The sequence below is a fragment of the Lampris incognitus genome, chromosome 15 (genome assembly GCF_029633865.1).
Source record: "Lampris incognitus isolate fLamInc1 chromosome 15, fLamInc1.hap2, whole genome shotgun sequence".
Classification (NCBI taxonomy): Eukaryota; Metazoa; Chordata; class Actinopteri; order Lampriformes; family Lampridae; genus Lampris; species Lampris incognitus.
Window position 1 is genome coordinate 33,285,407 of NC_079225.1, and position 25,416 is coordinate 33,310,822.

Sequence of the window (25,416 nt, forward strand, 5' to 3'; positions counted from 1 at the left end):
GCAATATCAGAGGGGTAAGTCCAAAACATCCCATAGTGGAACACACGGAGCCTGTTTCATAAGGGAGTCTCCGTGAGGAAACTTCAGAATGTCCCCCCCCCTCCTCTGCACCTTATGCCCGGTGCAAATCCCGTATGACTTGTCACCATGTACAATGCATGAAATAAAACCCCTGGTGTCCCCCGTTCAAATGGTCCATTGTCTTTCAAATGTCCTTAATGACTTGAAATCCCCGATGCAAATTCCATTGACACGTCAGCCCACTCTGGTGGACAAGTCTGATTCTTAGTACGTAATCTGGGAGTATAGTGACCCATTGTAAACAAATGAGCAGACTTCAGGCAAAATAGCACAGTAATACACAGTACAGATTTCATTGCAAGTTAAAATCCCCAAGAAAAGAAAAGAGCACGAGTCTGATCAAGTAAGCTTTAGTCTTCAGGCTCAATGGGGATGCGTTTCACATGTTGTGTTTAATCACCTGTGGCTTGTTTTGCATCGACATCTTCCTTCAGAAACAGAAATAATACATCCAATCCATTATCCGAACCGCTTATCCTGCTCTCAGGGATGCTGGAGCCCATCCCAGCAGTCATTGGGCGGCATGTGGGGAGACACCCTGGACAGGCCGCCAGGCCATCACCGGGTTAACACACATACGCGCGCGCATTCATACCGAGGGGCAATTTTTTAGTACAGCTGATTCACCTGACCTACATGTCTTTGGACTGTGGGAGGAAAATGGAACACCCGGAGGAAACCCACACAGACACGGGGAGAACATGCAAACTCCACACAGAGGATGACCCGGGACGATCCCCAAGGTTGAACTACCCCGGGGCTCGAACCCAGGACCTTCTTGCTGTGAGGCGACCACGCTAACCACTGAGCCACCGTGCAGCCTGAAACAAAGATCAGTGAAAAAAACCCCCAACATTTCATTGACTTCCACACACTTGTGCCTCCCCAACTTTGGGCCTACTAGGGCCAGTGGTATGGAATGAAACACACACATACACACACACACACACATACACACATACACACATACACACACACACACACACACACACACACACTTTTGTAACAACCCAGTGAAACAACCAATTTCCCCAAGTGTCAAAGGGAATTCTCCAAGTCTTTTTGAATGGTGCTGTCTGTCTTTTTTCATTCATGCCCACGACATGTGTCTCACACTCATTGAAAAAAAACAATCGTGACACGGTCCCTAACCCACTTCACAGGTAAGAATAGGCGCCTAATTGGAAAATACAAGTTTTCATTCTGAGACTTTTCGGAGGGGGGGGGGGATTTTTTCCTCCAACAAAAGCAAGGTTCTTTGTGATTTCCCTACTTCTTCAAAGATAAGTCAGCTGGAAATCCCCGACATGGCTCCTCCCACCAGATGCACAAAACCCAGACACCTCTCCTCTGCACTGCCATTCAGACCGCGTCTACTCCGCCGAGAGCCCGAGGATATACATACATACATCTAGATACACACATATACACACACAAGCAAGTCTCCGATCCCGAAATATGGACGTTTACAGAATGTCTAACCACAACCAAATGGATTTTAACCTGGACAACATGGAGGCCAAACACGGGAAAGTGTTACCTTGCCACGACGACCGCTTTGACAGCGGCCTGGATTCCTTAAAGGAGGACGAGTTGGTGAACGACTTTGAGGACCTGAGGGTGACCTCCTGCGAGCCCGCTCCGAAGGATAACGAACCGTGGAGAGCCGCCGTGTCAGAGGATGGCGATACGTAAGTGTTGTTTTTAATCGATTGTTTTGCAAAATATAAAAAAAATGGGAAAAATGCAATAACATGCTTGTGTGAGTGAATTTGAAAAAAGAAAAAAAATTGGGAGGGGGGGCGCAGACCCTATAAAAGCAAATCGGTTGCAATTGTGAGTGCGTGCAGATGTTTTTTTTTCCGCAAAGAGGAGGTTTGCAAATTTTGCAAAGGACTTTGCACGAAAAAAAAGAAAAGAAGATGAAATGAATAAATACATGCGCTGCGCTGTGTACTCTGGCACGCCGACTGAAGGGGGCGGTGCTAAAGTCCGCCGTGCGCAGGCAGGAAAGTCCCTGGCGTTTTGCCAGTAACTGATAAAGCGTCAGATGTGTCAAGCCACAACTAGTGGAAATAACCCGACAAAAATCCACTCTTGCGAAACGCTCCACTGCTCTCAGAGCTTTGTTCTCTATTCTCTGTCCCCCCGTAACCACTTCCCCCCAATATGTGTTTTTGAAGTTGCACTATTTTAACAACTCCCTTTCTGCCACCCCACCCCCCCCCTTCACACAGGTTTCTACACTTGGCCATTATTCACGAAGCCACAGAACACGCCAACCAGATGATCAAGCTGTCTCACAATCACCCCTTCCTCAACGTGCAGAACCACCAAAGACAGGTAAAGACCATTTAAACTTTTAAATATATCATATGTGACTTCAACCTAGTTGGTGCACACGCATACAGGGAGCCTGGCCTGCGTGAGTTAAAAATGACAGGTCCTAAACACCAGCGAGGCACACGCGTAGGCTAATCCGCCGTCCTTGTTGATACATTCTTCCCTCCAGACCGCGCTCCACTTGGCAGTGATCACAGAGCAACCTCAGCTGGTGGAGAGGCTCCTGAAGGCCGGGTGTGACCCGCGGCTAGTGGACCACAGCGGCAACACCGCCCTGCACATCGCCTGCAAGAAGGGCTCTCTCGCGTGCTTCAGCGTCATCACCCAGAACTGCCCACGCCACCTCACCTCCATCCTCTCTTACCCCAACTACAGCGGTAAGTCGGGGGGATTAGTCAGCCCGGCCTTTCGTCCTCGTACGAGAGAGCGCACTCACATTAGTGAAAACACGACTGTTTTCACTTTGGCTTCTGCCAGCCGTTTGAATATGCAAACTGACCTCATTTTTTTTAAATTTTCTCCTCACAGGTCTCAACTGCCTCCACCTAGCGTCTGTCAACGGCTACCTGTCATTGGTGGAAAGCCTCATTCAGCTTGGTGCAGACATCAATGCACAGGTAGGTGTCATTAAACGCAGCCAGACATTTTAAGTAACCTTAAAAAAGAGTTTAAACCTGGCTCTCCATACCGCAAGCCACCCCAAAAGGCAGCTTTGAAATCAAAACCTCATTTGCATATGGCAAGGAGCTAACACGCTGTCCCTGTTTGCCGTTTCCTGCAGGAACAGTGCAGCGGTCGGACGGCGCTCCACTTGGCTGTGGATTTCCAGAATCCGATACTGGTCCACCGTCTAATCGCCCTTGGTGCCAACGTCAACAGCCTTACGTATGGTGGCTACACGCCCTACCATCTAACCTATGGGCGCCAGAACGAGGAGATCCGCTGCCAGCTGTACGACAGGACGGCGCAGGAGTTGAGGGAGCTGCCTGAGAGTGAATCGGATGAGAGCGATGTCGAGGAGCTGGACCTGTCTGACGATGAGGTAAGTTGGAAGCTCACAGCAAAATGTGTGTGTTGGTGGGGGGTCAACAGGGTTATTATGGGTCAAAGTATCAGCTGAATATAGAGTACACATTATCCACAAGATTTAAAGTTTTACTGATTGATTAATTGTTTTCTTGCTTTCTTTTTTCCACAGATTTATGATGACATAATGTTTGGGAAGTAAAATGAAAGAGTCATCTTCATTTGGTTGGTGGTGAAAGATGATGAAGCTGCTATGGAGTTGCCCAGCCATAGAGCAGAGGGGCTGTATTAGCACCCCCCCTGTCCCTGAGGAGGTCCACTTGTCCTGCTAAGAGGTCCAGAGCTGGCCCCGGGTTCACATAAGAGAATGAAGTGGGGGCTTCTGGTCGAATCCAGTCTGGATTGCAAAACTCAGAATGACCAGCAAAGATCCAAGGCACCAAGATCCATTGTATAACAAAATATTGACCTCAGACAGTCCTCATATTCATGTGTATATACCAGACATATATGTAATATAGTGTAAATACAGAGATACTATTTTTTATACCTGTGAATATACTTTTCATCGTGAATTGAAACACTATTGAGGTGAAAAAAGAAATCCTTATGAATAAAATAACTTCTATGAATATAAATGGCTTTGGCTGGCGTGTTTCCTTTGCTCGTTACACTCTCTATGGTTTTAATTTCCTTTCCCTGAAGCTTCTGGGGCCACTTGAGGGGCCCACTCACATTGCAACACACATTGAATCGAGTCTCACTGAGCCATTACTTAACATGGTGACAAGGAGGAAAGGGAGTCACTGTAGATTTTGACCAGAATTGTGAAAAAAAACGTGTCCCACTCTGCCCCAATGGAACAGTATGGGATTTCCTCGTCGGGGCGAGGTCAGTGGGTCTTAGTCAGTGTTGAAAGTCCCTGGGCGGCAGTAGAGGAACACGGCGTACTGAGTTTTCCACCCTACCCTGAAAGTACCACTGAATAAGCAGCTTGGCATCTTGTCAGAAGTACCAAGAAAAAACTGCCAGTAGGAAATGTTCTTAACAAAGATGGGAATTCTGTTAGGTGCCAGATAAGCGTAGTAGGCCTTGTACCAATACAGTTATGATAACGAGGAAGCTAAGACAGTCTGGGAAGGGCAATATTTCACACCAAGGTGATCGGTTTCTAGTTGAAATCGACTGGATTAGCTCAGAAGCGAGTCCCTTTTTCCCCAATCTCTCCAAATACAAAGTGGCCATATTTATTTCCCCCTAGTGACAATGATGTTTCCCATTCTGACGTTAGTCTGCAGTAAACAGTCAGTGGTGCAGACAAAAAGTCCCTGTATGACTGGGTTTAATAGCAGAGTAAATCTACCCTGTAATTGTTGTCAGCACTGTAAACATCAGCTGGATTGTAAACCTGTAAGTCTTCCCTGGGGGTTTTCCAAGGAGCCTGACTCACGCGTGTAGTGTACATGGACAAAGTCTCGGTAGTTCCTAACCCTCAGGTGATCAGCTCTTACTTACAGGAACAAGGAGGAAGACGCTCACAAAAGGAAAAAAGCGATCAACTTTAAATGGGAAGCGGGAAGTCCGTCTCTTTTGACAGCTTTCCTTGAACAACAGTAGTCCTGCAGATGTGCTTGCTCGTATCCATGTTACTGAACACGGACACGTTTCCAACTTCTCTGACACTGAATAACGAATTCAATGAGAAGCAGTGAAGAGGGAGTATGAATACACACAGTGTGTGATAATATGAACAGTTATATGTAGTCATTAGTAAGAGAAAGAGAAGGAAAGGGAGAAGTCATGTGATAAGAGCACAAACCTGCTGAGAGCAAGTTAAAAGCCCCAAATAGTCATCTTCACATGTTGATGACAAAGGCCAGCCACTTAGTAGAGACATGACCCAAATGCTGAATCATCATTTCCCCTGACATTAGCATTTACTGTGAAGTTATTTCCCCTCTGACATTAGCGGTCACTACAAATATTGAAAGTAGAAGAAAGTAAAACTAATGTACACAGTATTAAAACTAAAGTTATGTCATATTTGACCAGACGGGGTGGCTTAAATTTACAAAGAAAAACTGCTTGGGCTTCACATCCGGACGATTTAATTAAGCCACGGAAAATATACCAGAATGGCGAGAAAATTAGGTCAAATCAGGTCCACATCCGTCTATAGTAAAGTACCCTACAACAACATGTCATGCAATTCAGAGCCACAACAGGAAGCTAACAGACAAGCACAGAGCTCCTGCACAGCTCAAGTCCCACCTACAGACTATTCTGCCTCTGAATCTGACACACATAAGAACAATGAATGAATAGGAAACTCACATGGTCAAGAGTGAAGGAAGACTGACATATCTAAAAATATTTGTTCATGTCAATAACTGCCATGTACCTGCAGTTTGTATAAGAAAAGGGGAAAAATGCACATGAGGAGAAAATGGCATTAATTATCAGATATACAGAAATATTTTACTCCAAAAACTTTTATTGTTTAATGAAACAATGGGGTAAATGTACAGCAAACAAAGATAACGCCAGTCTTCATTCGGGAACTACATATCCCATCATGCTCTAACTTTAATCCAGAAGGTGAAATAGGTCTCGGCTGGTTCAGTCTCGCTCTGACAGGGACACCAGATGGGCATCTACTTCAGCCTCTGTCAGAATCCTGAAGGAAGAGAAAGGTGTGTATGAGGAGTCTCATGTCAGAAAGGTAAAGCACACATCTAAGTAATGACAGAATACAGTCCAAACATAATTTTGGTGCCATAGGGTGATGCATCAGTACCTAAACAATGTCTGTGTGGATAATTTGTAACATCGCCTTCGTATTTAGTTTGATACTGATTGTGCACAATTCTGAATGACTTCTGCAATGAAAAGATTAATGCAGACTTGAAGGGGAGCTTTGTGGAGTTTTCGCTCATTCAAATCAAGGGTTTAAGGATAGGGGGTGTTGTAGATTGTACAGAATGTAACTGTGATTGTATAGCCCTCCGGGACAAAATGTGATTTAGGGCTATACAATAAATATGACAGGACTTTAGAGATAAATCTGTTGTTGTTGTTGTTGTGTGTGTGTGTGTGTGTGTGTGTGTGTGTGTGTGTGTGTTTTTCAACAACATGGGTCTTCTTCTTCATAGTTTTTGCCATTGTGTATATCAGGTATATAATTTTTCTCAGAGGCTTCATTGCAGAGATCTTGGATATGGGACTAATGTTGGACACAGCATTACAATGGCATCTTACAGGGCAATGGAATATGAGCATATATTTTAACAAGTCCAATTCAATCCAATTATCGAAACCATGTATTTGGAAGTGAAAACAAAAGCGCAAGTTAAAAGTTATTACCCCAGATGTCTGATATTATCTCTATTAGAACGCACTGCTGAGCTACTTCCTGGTTCAACTTGCAGGAATAACTAGCCTATACATACCAAAGGTAGTAGTAACCACTGATAAATCTACCCAGCCAGTGTAACTGAGAAATCAGATAATGGGAAATCATCATCATAGTTTGAGGCACGACATTTTTTTTGTCATTTTTGCTGTTGCCCCATAAGATGCTGTTGTAAAGTGACATGCAAAATCTCCAAAATAAAGCAAGTGAAAACACAATGACTGTAACCGATGAGCACAATGACAAACACTATGAAGATAACACCCAGGTTATAAAAAAAACAAAACAACAAAAACTTTAATTTCCCTTTAAGTGTAATCAATCCATCAACATTTTTGAAAGTAACTTTTTTTTTAAATCCCCCCCCCCCCCCCTTTTCTCCCAATTGTACTTGGCCAATTACCCCACTCTTCCGAGCTGTCCTGGTCGCTGCTCCACTCCCTCTGCCGATCCGGGGAGGGCTGCAGACTACCACATGCCTCCTCCGATACATGTGGAGTCACCAGCCACTTCTTTTTCACCTGACAGTGAGGAGTTTAACCAGGGGAACACAGTGCATGGGAGGATCACGCCATTCCCCTCAGTTCCCCCGCTCCCCCCTGAACAGGTGTCCTGACCGACAAGAGGAGGCGCTAGTGCAGCGACCAGGACACATACCGACATCCAGCTTCCCACCCACAGACACAGCCAATTGTGTCTGTAGGGATGCCCGACCAAGCCGAGGTAACACAGGGATTTCAACCAGCGATCCTCGTGTTGGTAGGCAACGGAGTATACAACCACATCACCTGGACGCCCCGAAAGTACATTTTCAGTATTAAATGAGTAAAGCCTCTGCTCTAAGTATAAAAGCCATAATATGCACAGAGATGATTTAGGAGATACAGAGACATTTATCAAAATATAGTAAAGTTCTATACTGGCTTTAGCATCACTGTTGAAAGTATCCAGTGGACTCCTTACCTGAACTTGGTGTCCTGTGTTGTGACAACTCCCACTTCTAGTTCAGAGGGTTTGAAGTCAATGGACAAAACAGTTGACAGACAAGAAATTGCAGTCTGAGGGGGAAAAAGATAAAGAGAAACAAGAGGTGAATATTTGTGAAGTTGTGACTTAGCATACAATACACACTAGGCTTGGGTGATTGGAATAATACATCGGCAATTGGCTGAGTCCAATAGGCGGTTGGCTGTTTTGGGCAATTTTTCGCACAACTTTTGTCCTTTTATTTTGCTAATTTAGTGATCTGCCTCCTGAAGAACTCAATTCGGTTAAGAATAAACTTGTAAAGTGCAATTCAAAGCGTGCAAATAGGAACCAGCAATTGGGAGTTGGGCCATATGCACGGTCTTGTTGCACTGATTTCCATCAAGTCCTTTCCAAAACAGGGCAGTGACTGCAGTGACTAAATGACAATCTTTTGCCAGCACTACTCATTTGCAAAAATGGCAAATTACTTCATTTAGGTCCTTCGGCTTGCTGGTTGTGTCCAGTTTAAAACCAAAATAATCCCAAATAGGGGATTTTGCATTCTTTTTCGCTACGAGCTCTTCCATCATTGCATTCACTGAAACTGGCCAGTGTGCGCGGCGGTGGAGGTGGGGTGAATATATCAGCAATTGCTGGTTGTTGCGCTGACGGTGGCTGGTAGGAAAATTTTGACATATCCCCCAACCCTTGTACACACACAAACACACATTTGTTTTACTATTTTTGTAAAGATCCTCATTCATTCCCTTGCCCCTAACAATCACTACATGCCTACCCCTAACCTAATCCTATTTCTAACCCTAACCCTAAACTCAAATTGGTTGTCACAGTCACAAATACAGCTGAACAAGAACACAATCTCATGTGTGCGTGCACACACACAAACACATAAACCAAAATACAAATGTTTCTTTCGTTCTCTTAGTTATATAGCACTTACCGATTTCGAGAAACTGTCATACAAAACATTGCTAACAAATAACAGTATTACCAAGATAACACTCATTTTCATGCCCTTTCATCATCAACTTGCCTAAGCATCTATTCTACGACAATCTTTGTACCTCAACAGTTTGTTCAAAAGTCCAGTCCAATTTCTTTTTCACTTTTTTCTCCAGGAAGCTAGTAGCTTCTGTCTGCTTCACTCCAGCAGCGGTGGCCTTGAAACCGCAATAGTAGCCTGCTGGGTCACACTTGTATACCTGAGGACCATTCTCCTCATCTATTCCAATCACGATCATACCTGGATGAAACAGAAGATAGAGAAGATGTTTAACGTCACATTTCATTTTAACAGGGCATTTAATTCTCATTAAATGTGAACAGAACTTTATGGAACCAGATTTGGCTGTTGGTGTCCTATAGTTTACAGTTCTTCCATCGAGCACAATACCAACCAAAGAAAGTAGATCCCCAAACATTACTTGGTATAAATCTTACCTGTAGGCAATTTTCTATTTTGAGAGCATGGGGGAAAAAGCCTGAATGCTGGTGATTATAGTGATAACAAATGGTGAATGGACAACCAAAGCGGCTTAGGGGTAGAGATACACAAGTCCACTTACAGCAGCCCAGTGGTCGCATCTCAGCATTCTGCGTGTAGACCTGTGAGATGTCAGCAATTCTCTTACAAAGCATGTCCACTGGGATCTCATAACCATACTTGTACTGCCAGTTGGCTGCTTCATAGCGAGCTCGCTGGACCTGGGACTTGCTATCCGCTATATGAGATTCGAGCACATGGATCAGGGAGAGGGAACGAGAGAGGGGAGGTAAACTGTAGCTGATTTCATCCATAAAACATATGGTCATCTTGAGATCCCAAATCTTTTATCATGTTTGTATTCAAATGGTTGCCACAATGAAAGAGGAGTCCTTATGGCAATGAATAATAGTGGTGGGAAAAACATGCATTAACAGTTAAATGCAATTGATATGGAGAAGAAGGAGACTAAATGACTCATCACAGACAATATTAAGCATAGATATTAAATTGGTTAATGCGTCAGTAATACTCCCTTTGAAAATCATATGCAAGTAATGCAGACACTAAGATGTTATTTCGTACCTGTCATCCCAGACATCACACATCCAATATTATCCGTTATTCTGAAAAGGTGGGTGACTGTGGAGGCATCAAGGAGCTTATCCTATTACAGGGAAAAAAGGCAGTAATAGACAAAGGAATTTACTGTTGTGTGTGAAATTTGCTGGTTCGTTTTAAGTTTTACAAAGCCAACAGTCACCTTTGTGTCTGGCATTAATGTATATCTAGGCTGTTCAGATTCTGTTTGGTTAGACAGGAATGCATCAAAATCTTGTTGCAATTGCATCCCAAGTCAAAACTGAGCTCTGACCACCAGAACAATACCCTTGAAGGCACTAGGAAGCATTAATTAAAAAGGTTTTAATGTCACCGCATTTTCTTCATAGTCAATTAGGCTTCCCTATTATTCACTTAGTGTGTTGTTAATGTGTATAGATCCATTGGTTAAGTAAATGTTGCCCTGTTTAAATACTTACAGGTACTTTTTTTTGTGTTACGACAACTGCACAGTCTTTCCCTCTAACTGCAACTGATGTGAGTCCACCTTGATTAATGGCCTTGAATGCATATTCTGCAAGCAGAGACAAAATAAATAAACAAATATACACACACACACACACACACACACACACATATATATATATATCACAGTAGGATCCTATCCATTTTAACCACCATATCAATGACAGCCATCCAACTTTTCATTCCATACCATCATCAAAAAAACGCGACTTTAGAATCACCTTTAATTAGTTTGAAATTAGATCAATAAGATTGACATAAATTTCATCAGATTAAAACATTTTGCTCCATCCAATGTGATCTGTCACTTGCAGCAATGAATCAGCTTGCTCCACTGCAATGCTAGCCATGCTAACTAGCCAGCAGACTGCCATCAATCTACTTTGATTCACTGTTACTAGATAGAAGCAGTTACAGAGTAGAAACATAATCCCAAAATAGCAAAAAAACAGTAACACATTGACTCTGTTTTACAAAACAAGTTTCACTTTCGCCGGGGTATTATTTATCAGCTTGTAGCGACAACCTAAAAGAACCATGACATAGCATTTAGCTAGCTACCTAGCTACCTAGCTAACAAGTGATTCTGCTCAAGAACCGGCTTTTGACTTAATAGACCCCGGTACTAACCAACTTGATAAAGTCTTCCTTCAGGAGAGAAGATAGTAATATGACGATCAAACCCAGCACTTGACCCTCGCGACATATTACAAAATTAAGGTGGCCGAGAAGTTCGTCCAAATTATTTTGCAAACGGATCCCACTTGACGTAATGTTTTCACCCGGAAGTCGATCTGTAGGAGCTATTACCACATCCAATGCGAGAAACTGACCGAGAGGCGCAGGCTTGCGATTCCTTGGCGATGATACAGCTACTGCTACCAGGGCAGTTTTGTCTTTGGCGTGTCCTTGGTCATTTGAACATAATCTGACGTCCGAACTAAAATGAATTTGCTTCATACATGACCATTTCCTGGTTATTGCTTTTCATCGTCTCAAAGACCGACAAGGCACATTCTGGATCATAAAAAAATGTGGTTACTGTATTGTTCACTTGTACTGCCATATTTGAATTATGGGTTGGAGGTATGGGGAAATACTTACAAAAGCAACCTACAACCCCTATGTGTACTGTAGAAAAAGAGCTATAAGGATATGAAGGATATCGGGAACACACCAACAAACTGTTTTTAAATTCAAGGGCCATGAAGTTCATGGACCTTGTAGAATACAAGACTGCACAAATGTTGTACAAAGCAAGAAATAATCTACTTCCTGGCAACATACAACAACTGTTCTCAGATACTGAGGGTGAGTATAATTTAAGAGGAATACCGAAATTTAAAAAACAAAGTATTCGCACCACTTGCAAAAGTATGCGTATTTCTTACTGTGGAGTTAGCATGTGGAATGGTTTAGATCAAGAACTCAAGGAAAGCACATATTCAAATTATTTCAAAAAAGGTACCAAAAATGGATTTAAAGATAAGGATGAGGTATTGCTTCTCTCATACCTTGATGGATGCTATTATTGTTTTTCCTCATTATTGTTTTTGTTGTTGGATATTCCCCCCCCCCCCCAGTATTTTACTGCAGTCACCGTTCTTTTTCTAACGGGACAACATTACTATTGCTTTTATTATCTGGGTTTCTTTTTGCTTGTTTTCGGTATTTTTATTGCTTTAATTCCGGGATTATTAACAACGGGAGCAGTAGTACTACACACGCACGCACGCGCACACACACAAATTAATTATTTTTTCCGCTATTTTTCTTGTTTTTTTTTAAATTTCCATCATTACTACTGTTATTTTGCTTTTTGTTTTTTTGTCATTGAGTAAGGCATACTCTGATGTGTAAAAAAAAGTTTATTAATGGGATTGTATAGATTGACCATCCATCAGAGAGGGGGCAGGATATTATAAGTAGAAACTTCCCCCTGCTCCTTTTCGAACATGTAACGTTTGTTTGTTTGCTGTGTTTAAAATAATTACATTTGCTTTTTATGTTCGAAATAAAAACCTACCTACCTAACTTATACGGAAGCGTATTTAGGGCACCAACTGAGGAAAAAAGTTATCATTGACTTCTGAGAAATAATTTTGCGGTTGAAGTCAGAATTTCTGGGGGGGGGGCATAATTTAGTGTTTATTGCGGCTATTCGTTAAAATGGATTACACGAACGCTCTTATCAAGTTATATTTTGGAATTTGATTTAGTAATAAGGAAATTCTTTTGTCTGTTGGCACAAAATTGTCTTATTATAACAAGTGTAACCGGTTATTTTCTTGCCCGATGCGAGATTCGATACGTCGTGTACTGCACCACAAGGTGAAATCACTAACCGCTCGACTAAAGGGTCAGACCTGTTAGCTAGAGACTAACGTGGCTTATTAGTAGTTTACACAAGTATCCGTACTTTTGAAGCGACGTCGAAAACTGGGTCTTTTCAGAAGGAGAAATCATTCGGATTTAAACAAGGTAAAAGTCTTTATGCAGGAGGAGCTAATCGAAAAATGGCCAAAATTGAGCCACTCAAAGGCGGTTCATGGTGCAATGACATGTGATACGACAGATTATCAAATTAGTTGATCCTCAAGGTGTGGCGCCTGCCATGTTAATTTGACCCGCTTTATCTTTCTGCGGGGTATCTTTCCTACTTTTTATTTAATCAGAAACACTGACTTTTATTTGAGAAATTCAGTTTTTCCCCCCTCAGAAGTTTCAGAAGTTATTTCTGACCTTTTTTTCCCCTGAGAAATTCTGACTTTACCCTCGGAATGCGTGGGTTGTGGCTAGATGGGATACAGCCACGGACGGAAGTGACGCAAAATCTCGCCGGCCGTATTTCGTTGCTGTTGCGATAGCTAGCATAGCTAACCTCTTGAGCTACCGCGAGTTTGGACTTTGGTTTTTAAAGCCAGATGAATGATGAGTCGGATTAATTTGTTTTACTTAAAATAACTACAATTTCACTTAATAAAACTGGTAATTGTGTATTTAAATGAAATATCACCGTGCTTGTGCGTAGATACTGCTTCCCAATGCCAGCAAGCTAGCTAAGTCTATATAAAACGGTAGCTAACGTTAGCTAGTGGCTGTGACACTGTTGCTATTTATGCACAGAGATAAGATTATATTTAAAATGTTCATTCTGTGCATTTATCCCTATTAAGTAATTGCGTGTGCCACGCTCCGCCAGGATTGAGGGGCGGGAAATAAACTACGATGTATCAGATTCATCGCCCATGCATGGACACCGTATAACCAAACATTTCATGGGCCTCTTCTAAATTTGCCACCATGTCTCTCAGGAGGTCAGCTAGGCTAGCTAGCGCCATAGCAACGAAATATGCCCGGTGAGAGTTGCGTCACTTCCGTTCGTGGCTGTATCCCATCTAGCCACTTCCGTCCGTGGCTGTACCCCATTTCGCCACAACCCCATGTGTGCCCAAAAAAAAAACAAAAAACTACCGTTGGTGGCCCGAACACGCTTCCGTATATAACACAGCTAGCCGCTGCTGAAAAACAGGTCACCCTTGGATGTATTCATGTGGATGTGGATGTTAGTCTTCTGATCCCCGAGGTTATTCCTCATTACACATGATCAATATGGGAACAGAGTAACTGGGAATGTCTGTTTTTGTGTTTATTACTAAATGAGAAAAGAAAACTTTTTTTTGGAGGGGGGGTGGTTGATCAGCGAACAAATTCACGGGCAAAATACTTTGGCCTATTTAATTTTCACAGTTGATCTATTGAAGGAGTTGTTCGAAATGGAGTCAGGGCCTCTGTTGGCCATTGTACAGTGCATGGATCATCAGGGGATTTCCCTTACTCAAGGTTACTGTGATGTAGGCCAATCAAGGACGTGTGCTTCGTCGCTTTTGTTAGCACCTCGTGTAGTTTAACCATTGTAAGTGTGAATGGCTTTTTTTGTGTGCTATTCCTCAGGATCTGAGTAAGTCAGGACGTCAAATTATGACGTTAAAAACAATCGATGAGTAATAGAATCTACATTGGAAGTTTTAATGGATTTAGTATGGCAGCTAGGAACCTCTGTTTGCTTTCACATCGCACGCTCCACACACTCAAAAATACTCACGCAAAACATGGTAATAAATGGTGAGCATGGATTAAATCTTATCAGTTTGATTGACAATACAGCAAAATGTCCCCCGTTTTTCATTTGCAGAATGTTGAATAGTTTATCTGTGTGCTTACTGAGGGAAAGTCCTATGAGAGGTAGAACCGGCTGAAAGAAAAACACACATTTTCATATTTTAACTGACAGTTTTCACAAATTTCTTAAACATCCAACAGTTAAACACTGTACATCATGAAGTGTTAGGTTAACAGTTAATAACAAATAATGAATGCCCCCCCCCCATTTTCTCCCCAATTGAACCCAGCCAATTACCCCACTCTGCTGAGCCAGGGAGGGCTGCAGACTACCACATGCCTCCTCCGATCCATGTGGAGTCACCAGCCGCTTCTTTTCACCTGACAGTGAGGAGTTTCGCCAGGGGGAAGTAGCGCATGGGAGAATCACACTATTTCCCTCAGTTCCCCCTCCCCCCTGAACAGGCGCCTTGATTGACCAGAGGAGGTGCTAGTGCAGCGACCAGGACACATACCCACAACCAGCCTCCCACCCGCAAACAACCAAGCCGGAGGTAACACGGGGATTCGAACCAGCTACCCCCATGTTGGTAGACAATGGAATAGACCGCTACACTACCCAGACACCCCATCCATCCATCCATTATCCAAACTGCTTATCCTGCTCTCAGGGTCGCGGGAATGATGGAGCCTATTCCTGCAGTCATTGGGCAGCAGGCAGGGAGACACCCTGGACAGGCTGCCAGGCCATCACAGGGCATGTTCCAAAAATGAAGCCGTTTATAGCTGATTATAATAGACCTCAGACATTAGGCCACATGAAACTGCTAAAGTTAGCGTTTCACAACTCCAGACCACCATACTGCATCTTCGCAAGTACAATGCAATAAGTACGATGTTTATTCTTGCCAAAAGGCGAAATAAAAACTTCTAAATGTTTTAGAAGTATGAGGAAGACTTTTTACAGTCACCACTGGGTAGCTGAAACAAAGACATTTAAAACATTAAAAAAAATCTTTCTGAAACTTTCAGGCTTGACTATCACTTATGGTACTTGTGTGAAGGCATGTGTGCTTTTGGGGATCTTGGTTGAAAAGTCTGAAGACATATTAAAACTGTCACATTGCTGAACAGCAATTTTTCACAAAGACCACAAACCCGCCCACCGACACGTCTTCCCCACCATCAGGATCTGCCACCACGTACTGTCCTCCCACCTTCCTGTCCTCTTCCCCACCTTTGTTCTCTCCTCTTTCTTCTATTCTTACTCTGTGAAAACATTGCTCATTCACACTTCAGCAGAGCAGTATTTGCACAACTGTATTCTCTTTATGAAAGAGAAAGACCCCCACCCCCACTTCACCCAGAGAGGCGTAGGACTGACTGTTTGAGTACTGGGGGATCTCCGCTGGCTCGGAGCATATTTTCGTGCCGCAAAAGCAGTTTTACTAATGTTTTCCAAGCACACCACAAGTTTAGATATTAAGCAACATGGGAAACAGCATTGTCTGTGGTGCTATGGCGAGGCCTTCCTTTAAAAATCCCTCATATCGCAACACAAAAGATAAGCAGCTTTGACTCATTTTATACAAACTTTCCCAAACTGATTTACAAACTCTTAATTTACATAACTTAAGACTTTTCTCTGCAGAGTGATAACAAGCTGGGATGCAAAAAAAAAAAAATCACAATAACGATGAACATATTTGGAGGTTTGACATCAATTTCACATGAAAAGTCAGTCTGCTGTCAGTAATAGGACACTTCTTTTTGGACCCCCCCTTTTTTCCCCCTCCCCAATTGTACTTGGCCAATTACCCCATTCTTCCAAGCTGTCCCGGTCATTGCTCCACCCCCGCTGCAGATCCGGGGAGGGCTGCAGACTACCACATGCCTCCTCCGATACATGTGGAGTCGCTAGCCGCTTCTTTTCACCTGACAGTGAGGAGTTTTGCCAGGGGGACGTAGCGCGTGGGAGGATCACGCTATTCCCCCCAGTTCCCCCTTCCCCCCGAACAGGTGCCTTGACCGACCAGAGGAGGTGCTAGTGCAGCGACAGGACACATACCCACATCCGGCTTCCCGACCACAGACACGGTCAATTCACCCTTCGCGATGTCCCGCCCCCCTTGGTTACTGTTGCTACGCTTTGCAAGCTATTTTCCGTCCGTGAAATTTAAACATGGTGTTTACTGTCATGTCAGTGACAGATATTCCAGGTGAATTGACATCCAATTTCTGGAAAAGCAAGGAGATATCAGAGAGAAGTAGACAGAAAGGCTTGCAATATGCATTTGAAAGCTACATCCATGATATAAGTTGCCTGCGTGTGAATGAAGGAGAAATTAAAACCGAGGCTAAAGCCTACAGGTCCCAATATAAGACCCAGGCACCCCACGTCTTAACTATTCACGTTAAGGACAAGGAGATAAATGAACAACAATGCTCATGTACAGCAGGGTAAGACAATATAGATAGTTGTATTTTAAGCTGACATTTAGTTATGAGTCCATATAGCCTACTAGCTAGCTTTCAGATCTAGCTAACATTAGGCTATGTTTTAGCTAGCAAGGCTAGCCAGCTGGATCAGGGGAGCTCACATGCACTTTCCCGTTTGTTTAAAGTGCACCAGGATATTGCTCACACATCGTGGGCTTGATCCATACACTGGATCTTATAAAGGCAAGAACAGAAGAGTCAGCTAAGTCCTGCACAAGTTTGCCACAACAATGGCACAAACCAAGAGGTGGGAAAATAAAGGCTGTGCCCATATCATCGGTGGTGGTCGCAAAGGCTAGACAGGATCGAAAGCGGAGACCAGTTGACTGTCACTACACCGGGAGCAGGTAAGTTAACTGGATTGTCACTGACTACCTGGAATGACCTGTCATATTCCCCCCAAAATGACATACTTTACATATTCAGCAGTAGTCCATATTGATATTAATAATGTTTTGATATCATTTTTCAAGGACCCCCTCAATAACGGACGAGGACTTGGAACTACTGAGACGGCAGACGGGAGCACCCATCAGCTACTTGGCTAACAGACCGCCTATCGATATAACTATAGGGGAAAACAAGTACCCCCTTGGAAGTGGTTTGAGCCAACAGGTAAATGAAAAAGGATTTGACTGAGTCAACATAAGTATTTATTTTGTATCCAAAAGTCACTTGTTACATAGGCAATAGTGTACAAGTAATTTCAAGTAGGTTAGTATCATACAATATTACATAGGACTAATATGACTAAAGAAACATGAAAAAGGATGTAATGGACATGTACCTGTATTATAGTACAGTAATACCTTGTAGACAGAAAGGTACGAGAGGAGGGGACCCATAGCCACCAGGGCGCCTCCTGATCACTGGTCTTTGATGATGTGTGGTTGGAAGTTGGACACCATGCTAACCACGTACCATATCTGATTTATGTTGGAAAGTCGGGACATTGGTATTCTACCAGAAACAATCTTAAACTTTTTAATTTTGGCAATTGCCCTTTCCACATGAACTGTGTTTGGCGATTTTTTTGGTCATCTCAACATCTGCATGTGGCATCTGACAGTTAGATCTAGCAAAAGGTGGAATGTTCAGTCTGAGACCAATCTCTTCCACTTCTTTCTCAATCAAAAAACCTTTGTCGGTCATTAATCCATCTCCAACTTTAAGGTAGCCACACTGAATACAACCCTGCAGTAGCTCTATGATATTACACTGATTAAAGATCTCTTTGTCTGAAAGAGATCCAGTGAATATAGCAGACACATACATAACTGCACCTCGTGGGTCACAAGCAACTAGTGACTTCAGTGTGTTGGAGGACTTATAGGTTGAATAGGTTTGACTCTGCAACAGTAATGAGCTGGGTTTCTGTGTCTTCAGTTCTGTGCAGTCCAGAATTGCAAATGTATTTGGGAATTCCTCTTTAAAGTTAACAGGCAAGTTCTGTGAAATCACATCTCTATGCGGCCAAATGGACAGTTGGCCAAGTCTGTCATACATGTAGTCTACCCAGGAGTTTATCAGTGTGCTGACACTCTGTACACAAATCTGAAATCTAAATGCTAAATCTTTGTGGTAAAAATTTTGCCTTAGTTTCATTAGTGTGAGTAAAAACTGACTACACACGGGAAGTTTTTGGATCTCGATGTCTGGCATTTTGTAAGAGAGAGGAATGTTTGTTTGTGGAGTGATGGGATCATTGGGTACTTTGAAAAATTCACATAAGCTGTTGAACTGATCATAGGTGAATTCAGTGCAGTAGTGGAAGTACTCAGGTACATGACTGTTGTTTAGACACTCTGGGGTTAATGCATTTGTAGTGTATGCATGAAGTTCCTTCCCAAGCAACTGAATTTGGCTGTCTTTGGCTTGAAGTTCCATCTTCAGGTTCAACATCTCCTGCTTCTGTTCTGCTAGTGTCTCCTTTAGAGTCTCCAATGCCTCTCCATGGTTGTCTGGGTCGTGATGTGTCTCTGTAAATGAAAAAAATGATAAAACATTAGTTACTAATTTGTACACATTTCTTCCCTTTTACAGCTTCCTCTTGTCAGGCCAGCAAGACCAACACCACTTACAAACCAGCCTGGCGATTTCCCTGATTTCCCATTGCCGCCACAACCAACAAATGTCTGTATGGTGCTCAATCGAAATGAAATGTGTAGCTACAGTAAAATTACAGTCACTTTGGCAGAATCTGTAGCTCTAGAACGTGAGACCATACAACAGGACACAAGTAACATTTGGCATCTTGAAAGGTCTCCCCGACTCACATCAAGCTCCTTTCATAGAATATGCATAAGGAGAGCCAACCATGATATCCTTGCCGCTAGTATCAAAACCAAGGCCCCAAGACAGACCAAGGCAATGAAAAGAGGGGTAGATCTAGAACCTATAGCTGCAATGCAGTACTCTGAGGTCACAGGCAATCTAGAGTTCCCATGTGGCTTTGTGGTTAATCCTCATGCTCCACACCTTGGCACTTCACCTGACAGGAAGGTGATAGAGAGGGGAGATAGTACAAGCTATGGACTTTTGGAGATCAAGTGCCCATCAAAAGACAGTTTCAAAGACTGTACCTATCTCGTGAGGCAGGCAGATGGTAGCTACAAGATAAAGGAGAGCCACTCCTTGTTAGGGTTTGTGGAAGACCCCAAGCGCACGACACCAAGCAGAGATAGAGTTCGCCGAAACTGGTGTACTTTATTAACAGTTCATACAAAGGTCCAACGGGACAACATGCACGGCAACGAAAAGAGTCCGGCGAGTCGCTTTGCGGGTAGTCACCAACAAACAGAGAAAATACAGGAAAACTCACGGGTAATCCAAATTGCGGACGCAGCAGGATGATTTCGCAGGGAAAAAAACTCCGCAGAGAAAATAGCAAATCCATGGGTTGAGATAAACTCGGAGAGAATACACAGGGAGGGAAGCGTAACCACTTCAACGAGGACGTTACTGCACGAACTGGCAACGGGCTCCGGGAGACCAGCAAACTTAAGCCCAGCCCTGACGACTAAGCCCAGCCCTGACAAGCTGATTGGCTGCAGGCACGGGATGGGCGAGCCGTAACACTCCTATCACTACCAAATAACGGGGCAGCTGGGACTCACGGGCATGCCATGGTGTGACTTCTTTGTAATGTGCACTGAAGATTATCACCTACAGCGTATATATTTTGATGCAGTTAAGTGGGGTAACATGAAAAACAAATGTTTGTTTTTCTTTGACCACTTTCTAAGCAGATGCCATCAGTAGAACAGAAATAAATAGACACATACCTACATAGATGCACTTGAACACTTACCTGTATCACTGTCACAGGCTTGAGAAGCAGTGTCTTCGGCAGGGTTTGGAGAAGCAGTGTCCTCAGTAGGGTTTGAGCTGCAGGCTTGCGGAGCATCCTGTTCCTCACTTCTGGTTCTGTAAAAAAGTTCAGTTTGACAATCATTTAGTAGTTAGAAACAAAAACACAAATTAATTAATAAATGCTGTATTTATCATTTTAAACAGACAGAAAGTGGGAATCCTGGGGTGGGTTTTGATACAAAATTAAATGCATTCATTCAGTGTAACCTAGCAATCCAAATGCATTCATGTACATATTCCTTGATCAATCTATGAAATTAAAAGTTGTGTGTAAACTGCGTGGTAGAAAGAATTGTCATGTCCTTTCAAACTCAACAAAATTGTTAATGTTACTTTGATTGCTCATCACCTTTTTGTTGGAGGCTTTCGGCAACCTCCATTTTTGTTGGAGGCTTTCGGCAACCTCTATAATGTTCCTTCCTTTGGACAGTTGTAGGGATAGCAGCTATAGGATTCGGATATTCAGGTGTAGGCTGTCCATTCACAAAATGCTAAAAGATAACAGTTGCTAGTTAAGAGCATGCATACCTTCGCAACCAACGTTACCAGCTAGTTTCTTTTATGTGCTAAATTTGCTATGATACTTCCCCTTTCTCTGAACTAGCTAGCTAGCAGCACTATCGGCGTCTGTAGAAGAGACTAGGGTTGTCAGATGTAACGTTAGCTAGCAACTTCTCTACATTTGAAAAGATGTTGCTGATTGAGATGATGGAAGAGTTTGGGGCACTGAGATGATAACATAACTCATAATATACAAAGTTAGGTATAAGGTTTGGTGAAACCGGACTAAACTGTAACGAGCATTGTTAGTACTAGATAGCTAACCTAGCTAGCTAGGCTAGCTAACGTTAGCAAGCTTACCTTGGAGCAAACAAATGTTTTTGTTTATCCTCGATGGATTCAGCTGTGAGTGAGGTCTTCCACACTGTTTGATCCACATTCGACATTTTTCCTCTTGTGTTTTAGGCTTAGGAAAAGCCCAAAATACGACCTCACCCTCCAAACTTTTAGGATATCTGCTGTCTGATTTGCAGGTACCGTAAGCGCACCGCTTCGGCATTTCCTCGATAGCTTGCCAGGCCTCCCCTGCTTAGTAACGGTTACTAACGTAGGATTGGACAGTGACTGTTCTAGGGCGGGGCTTAGCGAAGGGTCAATTGTGTCTGTAGGGACGCCCGACCAAGACAGAGGTAACACGGGGATTCGAACCATGTTGGTAGGCAACGGAATAGACCGCCATGCCACCCGGACGCCCCAGTAATATGACACTTTGCACAGAGATCTCCAAAACCATCTGCTTGATCGAAGTCAATAATGCAATCAAAGAACGGCTTTTTATATATTTTAACGTTTGTGGGTTTATTTGTTGAAGTCCCCTTGAATCCATATTATGTTAATGAACGAATGAATAGACAATCTTTGTCCAATTCTCTTCTCATTCAGCACAGGAACCTTTTGGTGGCGTTACCGTGAACACAGGATATAAAATTGTACAGAAAACCTCATCACCAGAGCCAAAGATCTAATCTTGTGTATATTTGTGCCACATGTTAACCGCACGATTTCCAAGAATCTGAGTACTAGCAGCATCTTCCAAGAATGCCTCAAGTGGACATGAGAGGCAGTATGTCTTCCCTTGTGAAATAGCTTTGTGTCAGATCTGTGTCATGATTGCAACAAAAAAAAAAAATTTCACCGTGGTCCAGAAACTTGTTGCAATTAGTTTTATTTTGGCGTCAGAACAAACTGTAATATGTGACTTGGTGCTTAACTGCAAAAACAAAGAACAAAAAAAAAACCTCAACTAAAAACTTAACTGGGTGATTCAGATGTGAACATATTAACCCTCTTAAGTTGGAAATCAAAGTTTAACAGAGGCCCCGCCAGCCTCGGCCTTTCCAAAGCTGCAGCCTTTTGATTCTGAAAGAAATGTTAAAAACTGTAAAAACTTGTTTCTTGGCCGAGTCTTTTCTTTCCTGGCTGGTTTCCCGTTCCGCCTTTTCCTCTTGCCAGCAGTAGGTGAAAGAGTGACAGACACTACCGTCACTGACGAAGTTGGTTTCCTGGTTTTGTTGCGTTTTATTGCAACATTACCACGGATATACGGGCCTGTGTTGAGAAGTAACCCACGGACTTGCAATGGAAGTCGCTCACTCACTGACTCACGACTTTCTGGAGTAGTTAATCTCCTTGGGGTGTGGGTCAGGCTAAGGTAACAGAGATAAATTAAGAATGCATGTAAAATCAGAGTACAGTTATGGATATTAGATGGTGCAAAGTTTATGATTTGTGGTTTTGGTAGTGACTTAGGCATTGGGTTTGGAGGCAGGTAGGATCAGGAAAGGCCCATATCGGGAACTGAAGAGGACCTGTTTACAAAGTACCCACTTTCTCCATATGTGTGTTTTTCAGCAGGCAGACTCGGGGAGCCTGGGAGGATGCTGCCATGTTATCTGACGGCGGGTTATAGTTTCCAGTGACCCAGTGTCCAATGAACCCCTTTGTCACCAATAAAACCAGTTCTCACCATTTTCTGGGTTTACACAACAGTCAGGTATGAGTCTGGTTCGCAAGTGTGCACCAGAGTCCATATTTGGACCGCAGGAGCATTTCAATGAGTTGCTGAACTGAACTGTTTTGAAGGGATTGTTGGCTTAAAATGTTGACTATATCCATCCATCCATCCTTACCCGATGATAAGTAATCAAAGCTACTTGACAAGTTCCTACAATGTGTACAATGTAAAAGACGCTAATAACAAGTTTAGGATGTTACATCTGTGGCCAGAATCGATGTATTTGGTATACAGTCAGGTTGAATGTTTTTAAACTCAAATGGTGGCACGGTGGCCTAGTGGTGAGCACTGTTGCCTCACAGCAAGAAGGTCCTGGGTTCGAACCCCAGGCAGTCCCAGGTCCATTCTGTGTGGAGTTTGCATGTTCTCCCTGTGTCCGCGTGGGTTTCCTCCAGGTGCTCCGGTTTCCTCCCACCATCAAAGAGACATGCATGTCAGGGTTAATACTCCTGCCTGTGCCCCTGAGCAAGGCAATGGAAAGAAGAACTGGAATTGGTCCCCGGGTGCTGCAGCCGCCCACTGCTCCTATACAATAGGATGGGTTAAATGCAGAGAACACATTTCATTTTAACCAAGCAACTGTACAATGACAAAAATAAGTGGCTTCCTTTCTTTTTCTTCATTCTTTCATGATCAGAATTTGAGTCCCGCTCATTTTTTTTTTAAAAGACCACTGAAGTGTTAGGCTAAAGTGTGATTGGTTGTGAGGGCAGCTCGTGGTCCCATGAAACACAGTGAGATGAACCCTGTCTGTGGGAAGGTGTGGCGACACTGAGGCCTCTGAACTCTCCCTGCAGGGACTTTACACAGATTCAAAGTAACAAGTATGCAGTTGGTGTAGACCGAGGTGCGAGGACAGATGAACTTTATTCTGATTTTAACACAGTGCGGCGCCGAGCAGGTGTCAACTCTAATCATAATGAAATGACAGTTCTTTTACACTATGGATAAAGCTAGTTCAGTCCCCACCCACCACAACCATGCCTATGATATCCAATTTTTGTCCGTTTTCGGTGTTTGACCCTTGCACAGGCTTTAAGTATCCTCACTTCACTTACTTAACAGAGACTGTTGGCCGAAAGAAACTGTCAAATATTTCGGTGCACTGTGTGCGCACAGACAGGCAAACGGTAATTTTACTTATTTTTTTTTCCCTTTTACGACTCAGCCCCCCTAAAAACAATCCATGATTATATCCCAGAAAACTATTAGACCACAGAAGATTGAGTTAACATCCAAGAAAACCAGGCACACAAAACGGTGAGAAGTCGTGTAAAGCGTAACCTTTGTCAAAATAATTTCAAGGCTGGCACGCCTCCAACACAACACTGACAGCATTCACTAACATTACACACAAAGCAAAGCTGCTGAGTCCCAACCCAGTTTTACATACATATTAAAATGCCACCACTCTTACACGAGGCGATTGCAATATTTATTTAAAGAGCGTCCAGGTAGCGGGGCGGTCTATTACGTTGCCTACCAACATGGGGGTCGTCGGTTACCTGCAGCTTTGGCGGGCGTCCATCCCTTCATATACAACTGGCTGTTTCTGCAGGTGGGGAGCCGGATGTGGGTATGTGTCCTGGTCGCTACACTAGCGCCCCCTCTGGTCGGTCGGGGCGCCTGTTCAGTGGGGGGGGGGGGGACAGGGGGGAATAGCGTGATCCTCCCACGTGCTACGTCTCTCTGGTGAAACTCCTCAGTCAGGTGAAAAGAAGTGGCTGGCGGCTCCACATGTATCAGAGGAGGCATGTGGTGGTCTGCAGCCCTTCCCGGATCAGCAGAGGGGGTGGAGCAGCTCGGAAGATTGGGGTAATTGGCCAAGTACAATTGGGGAGGAAAAAAAACACACACACACACACACACACACACACACACACATATATATATATATATATACAACTTTGTTAAAAGAAATACGATTGACAGCTGATGATTGCTTATGGCATGAAATAGGCTTGTACTGTCTCATAAAGAATTTACTTGACTAACTGTAATATATATATATAAATTTTCCCCCCAGAAACCGTCAATGGTGTTGAAAGAAGTGCCCAACTAATGAGGAGCGGAATATCAATGCATACAATTGATATGTATGTATGTATTTATTTATTTAAAGACTATATTTTAAAAATTGATGCGAGTTATCTTCTCTTAGATATCTCATTCCAAGCCTGTATACTGCCGGCATCATGCCAAGTGTCAATGTTGCATTGAGGTATATGGGTCCCCTGACGACAAGGACAGATGACAAGTATAACGTGTTAACATACACGTTCTACATAGCCTACTTCAGAGTCACATTTCCACATACAGCAAGCGGTGTCCATTTGCATGAAGCGGTGATTTACATGTTTTCTTGATGAAAGCTTTAGTAATGTGCGCTTCAAAATTTGATTTTCTGCTATTGCCAGGAAACAGTGG

General features: G+C 43.2%; 3 protein-coding genes across 3 annotated transcripts; 1 reads left to right on the plus strand and 2 right to left on the minus strand.

Annotated features, from left to right (window-relative positions):
* The first annotated feature begins 1,446 nt into the window (after positions 1–1,446).
* Positions 1,447–4,088, plus strand: nfkbiaa (nuclear factor of kappa light polypeptide gene enhancer in B-cells inhibitor, alpha a). The gene is made up of 6 exons (XM_056294418.1): positions 1,447–1,772; positions 2,319–2,424; positions 2,594–2,801; positions 2,953–3,041; positions 3,206–3,466; positions 3,623–4,088. Exons 1-6 carry the CDS (start codon positions 1,540–1,542, stop codon positions 3,650–3,652), a joined length of 927 nt encoding a protein of 308 aa, XP_056150393.1. The 5' UTR covers positions 1,447–1,539; the 3' UTR covers positions 3,653–4,088.
* A 1,838-nt stretch (positions 4,089–5,926) lies between these two features.
* LOC130125043 (proteasome subunit alpha type-6) lies at positions 5,927–11,202 on the minus strand. The gene is made up of 7 exons (XM_056294469.1): positions 11,052–11,202; positions 10,376–10,470; positions 9,921–10,002; positions 9,418–9,573; positions 8,917–9,095; positions 7,826–7,920; positions 5,927–6,127 (listed from the first exon to the last, which is right to left on the minus strand). The coding sequence occupies exons 1-7, from the start codon at positions 11,125–11,127 to the stop codon at positions 6,070–6,072; spliced, it is 741 nt and encodes a 246-aa protein (XP_056150444.1). The 5' UTR covers positions 11,128–11,202; the 3' UTR covers positions 5,927–6,069.
* A 6,481-nt stretch (positions 11,203–17,683) lies between these two features.
* Positions 17,684–20,126, minus strand: LOC130125376 (uncharacterized). Its single transcript, XM_056294934.1, has 2 exons — positions 19,864–20,126; positions 17,684–19,021 (listed from the first exon to the last, which is right to left on the minus strand). Exon 2 carries the CDS (start codon positions 18,942–18,944, stop codon positions 18,027–18,029), a length of 918 nt encoding a protein of 305 aa, XP_056150909.1. The 5' UTR covers positions 18,945–19,021; positions 19,864–20,126; the 3' UTR covers positions 17,684–18,026.
* Positions 20,127–25,416: the final 5,290 nt, after the last annotated feature.

Coding starts and splice junctions, on each gene's coding strand:
- nfkbiaa (XM_056294418.1), top strand. CDS start 1,540: ATGGACGTTTACAGAATGTCTAACCACAACCAAATGGATTTTAACCTG. Junction 1,773..2,318: donor GTGTCAGAGGATGGCGATAC/GTAAGTGTTGTT, acceptor CCCTTCACACAG/GTTTCTACACTTGGCCATTA. Junction 3,467..3,622: donor TGGACCTGTCTGACGATGAG/GTAAGTTGGAAG, acceptor TTTTTTCCACAG/ATTTATGATGACATAATGTT.
- LOC130125376 (XM_056294934.1), bottom strand. CDS start 18,944: ATGTTGAACCTGAAGATGGAACTTCAAGCCAAAGACAGCCAAATTCAG.
- LOC130125043 (XM_056294469.1), bottom strand. CDS start 11,127: ATGTCGCGAGGGTCAAGTGCTGGGTTTGATCGTCATATTACTATCTTC. Junction 9,574..9,920: donor TGTGATGTCTGGGATGACAG/GTACGAAATAAC, acceptor AATCTCATATAG/CGGATAGCAAGTCCCAGGTC. Junction 7,921..8,916: donor CTTTTGAACAAACTGTTGAG/GTACAAAGATTG, acceptor TTTCCCCCTCAG/ACTGCAATTTCTTGTCTGTC.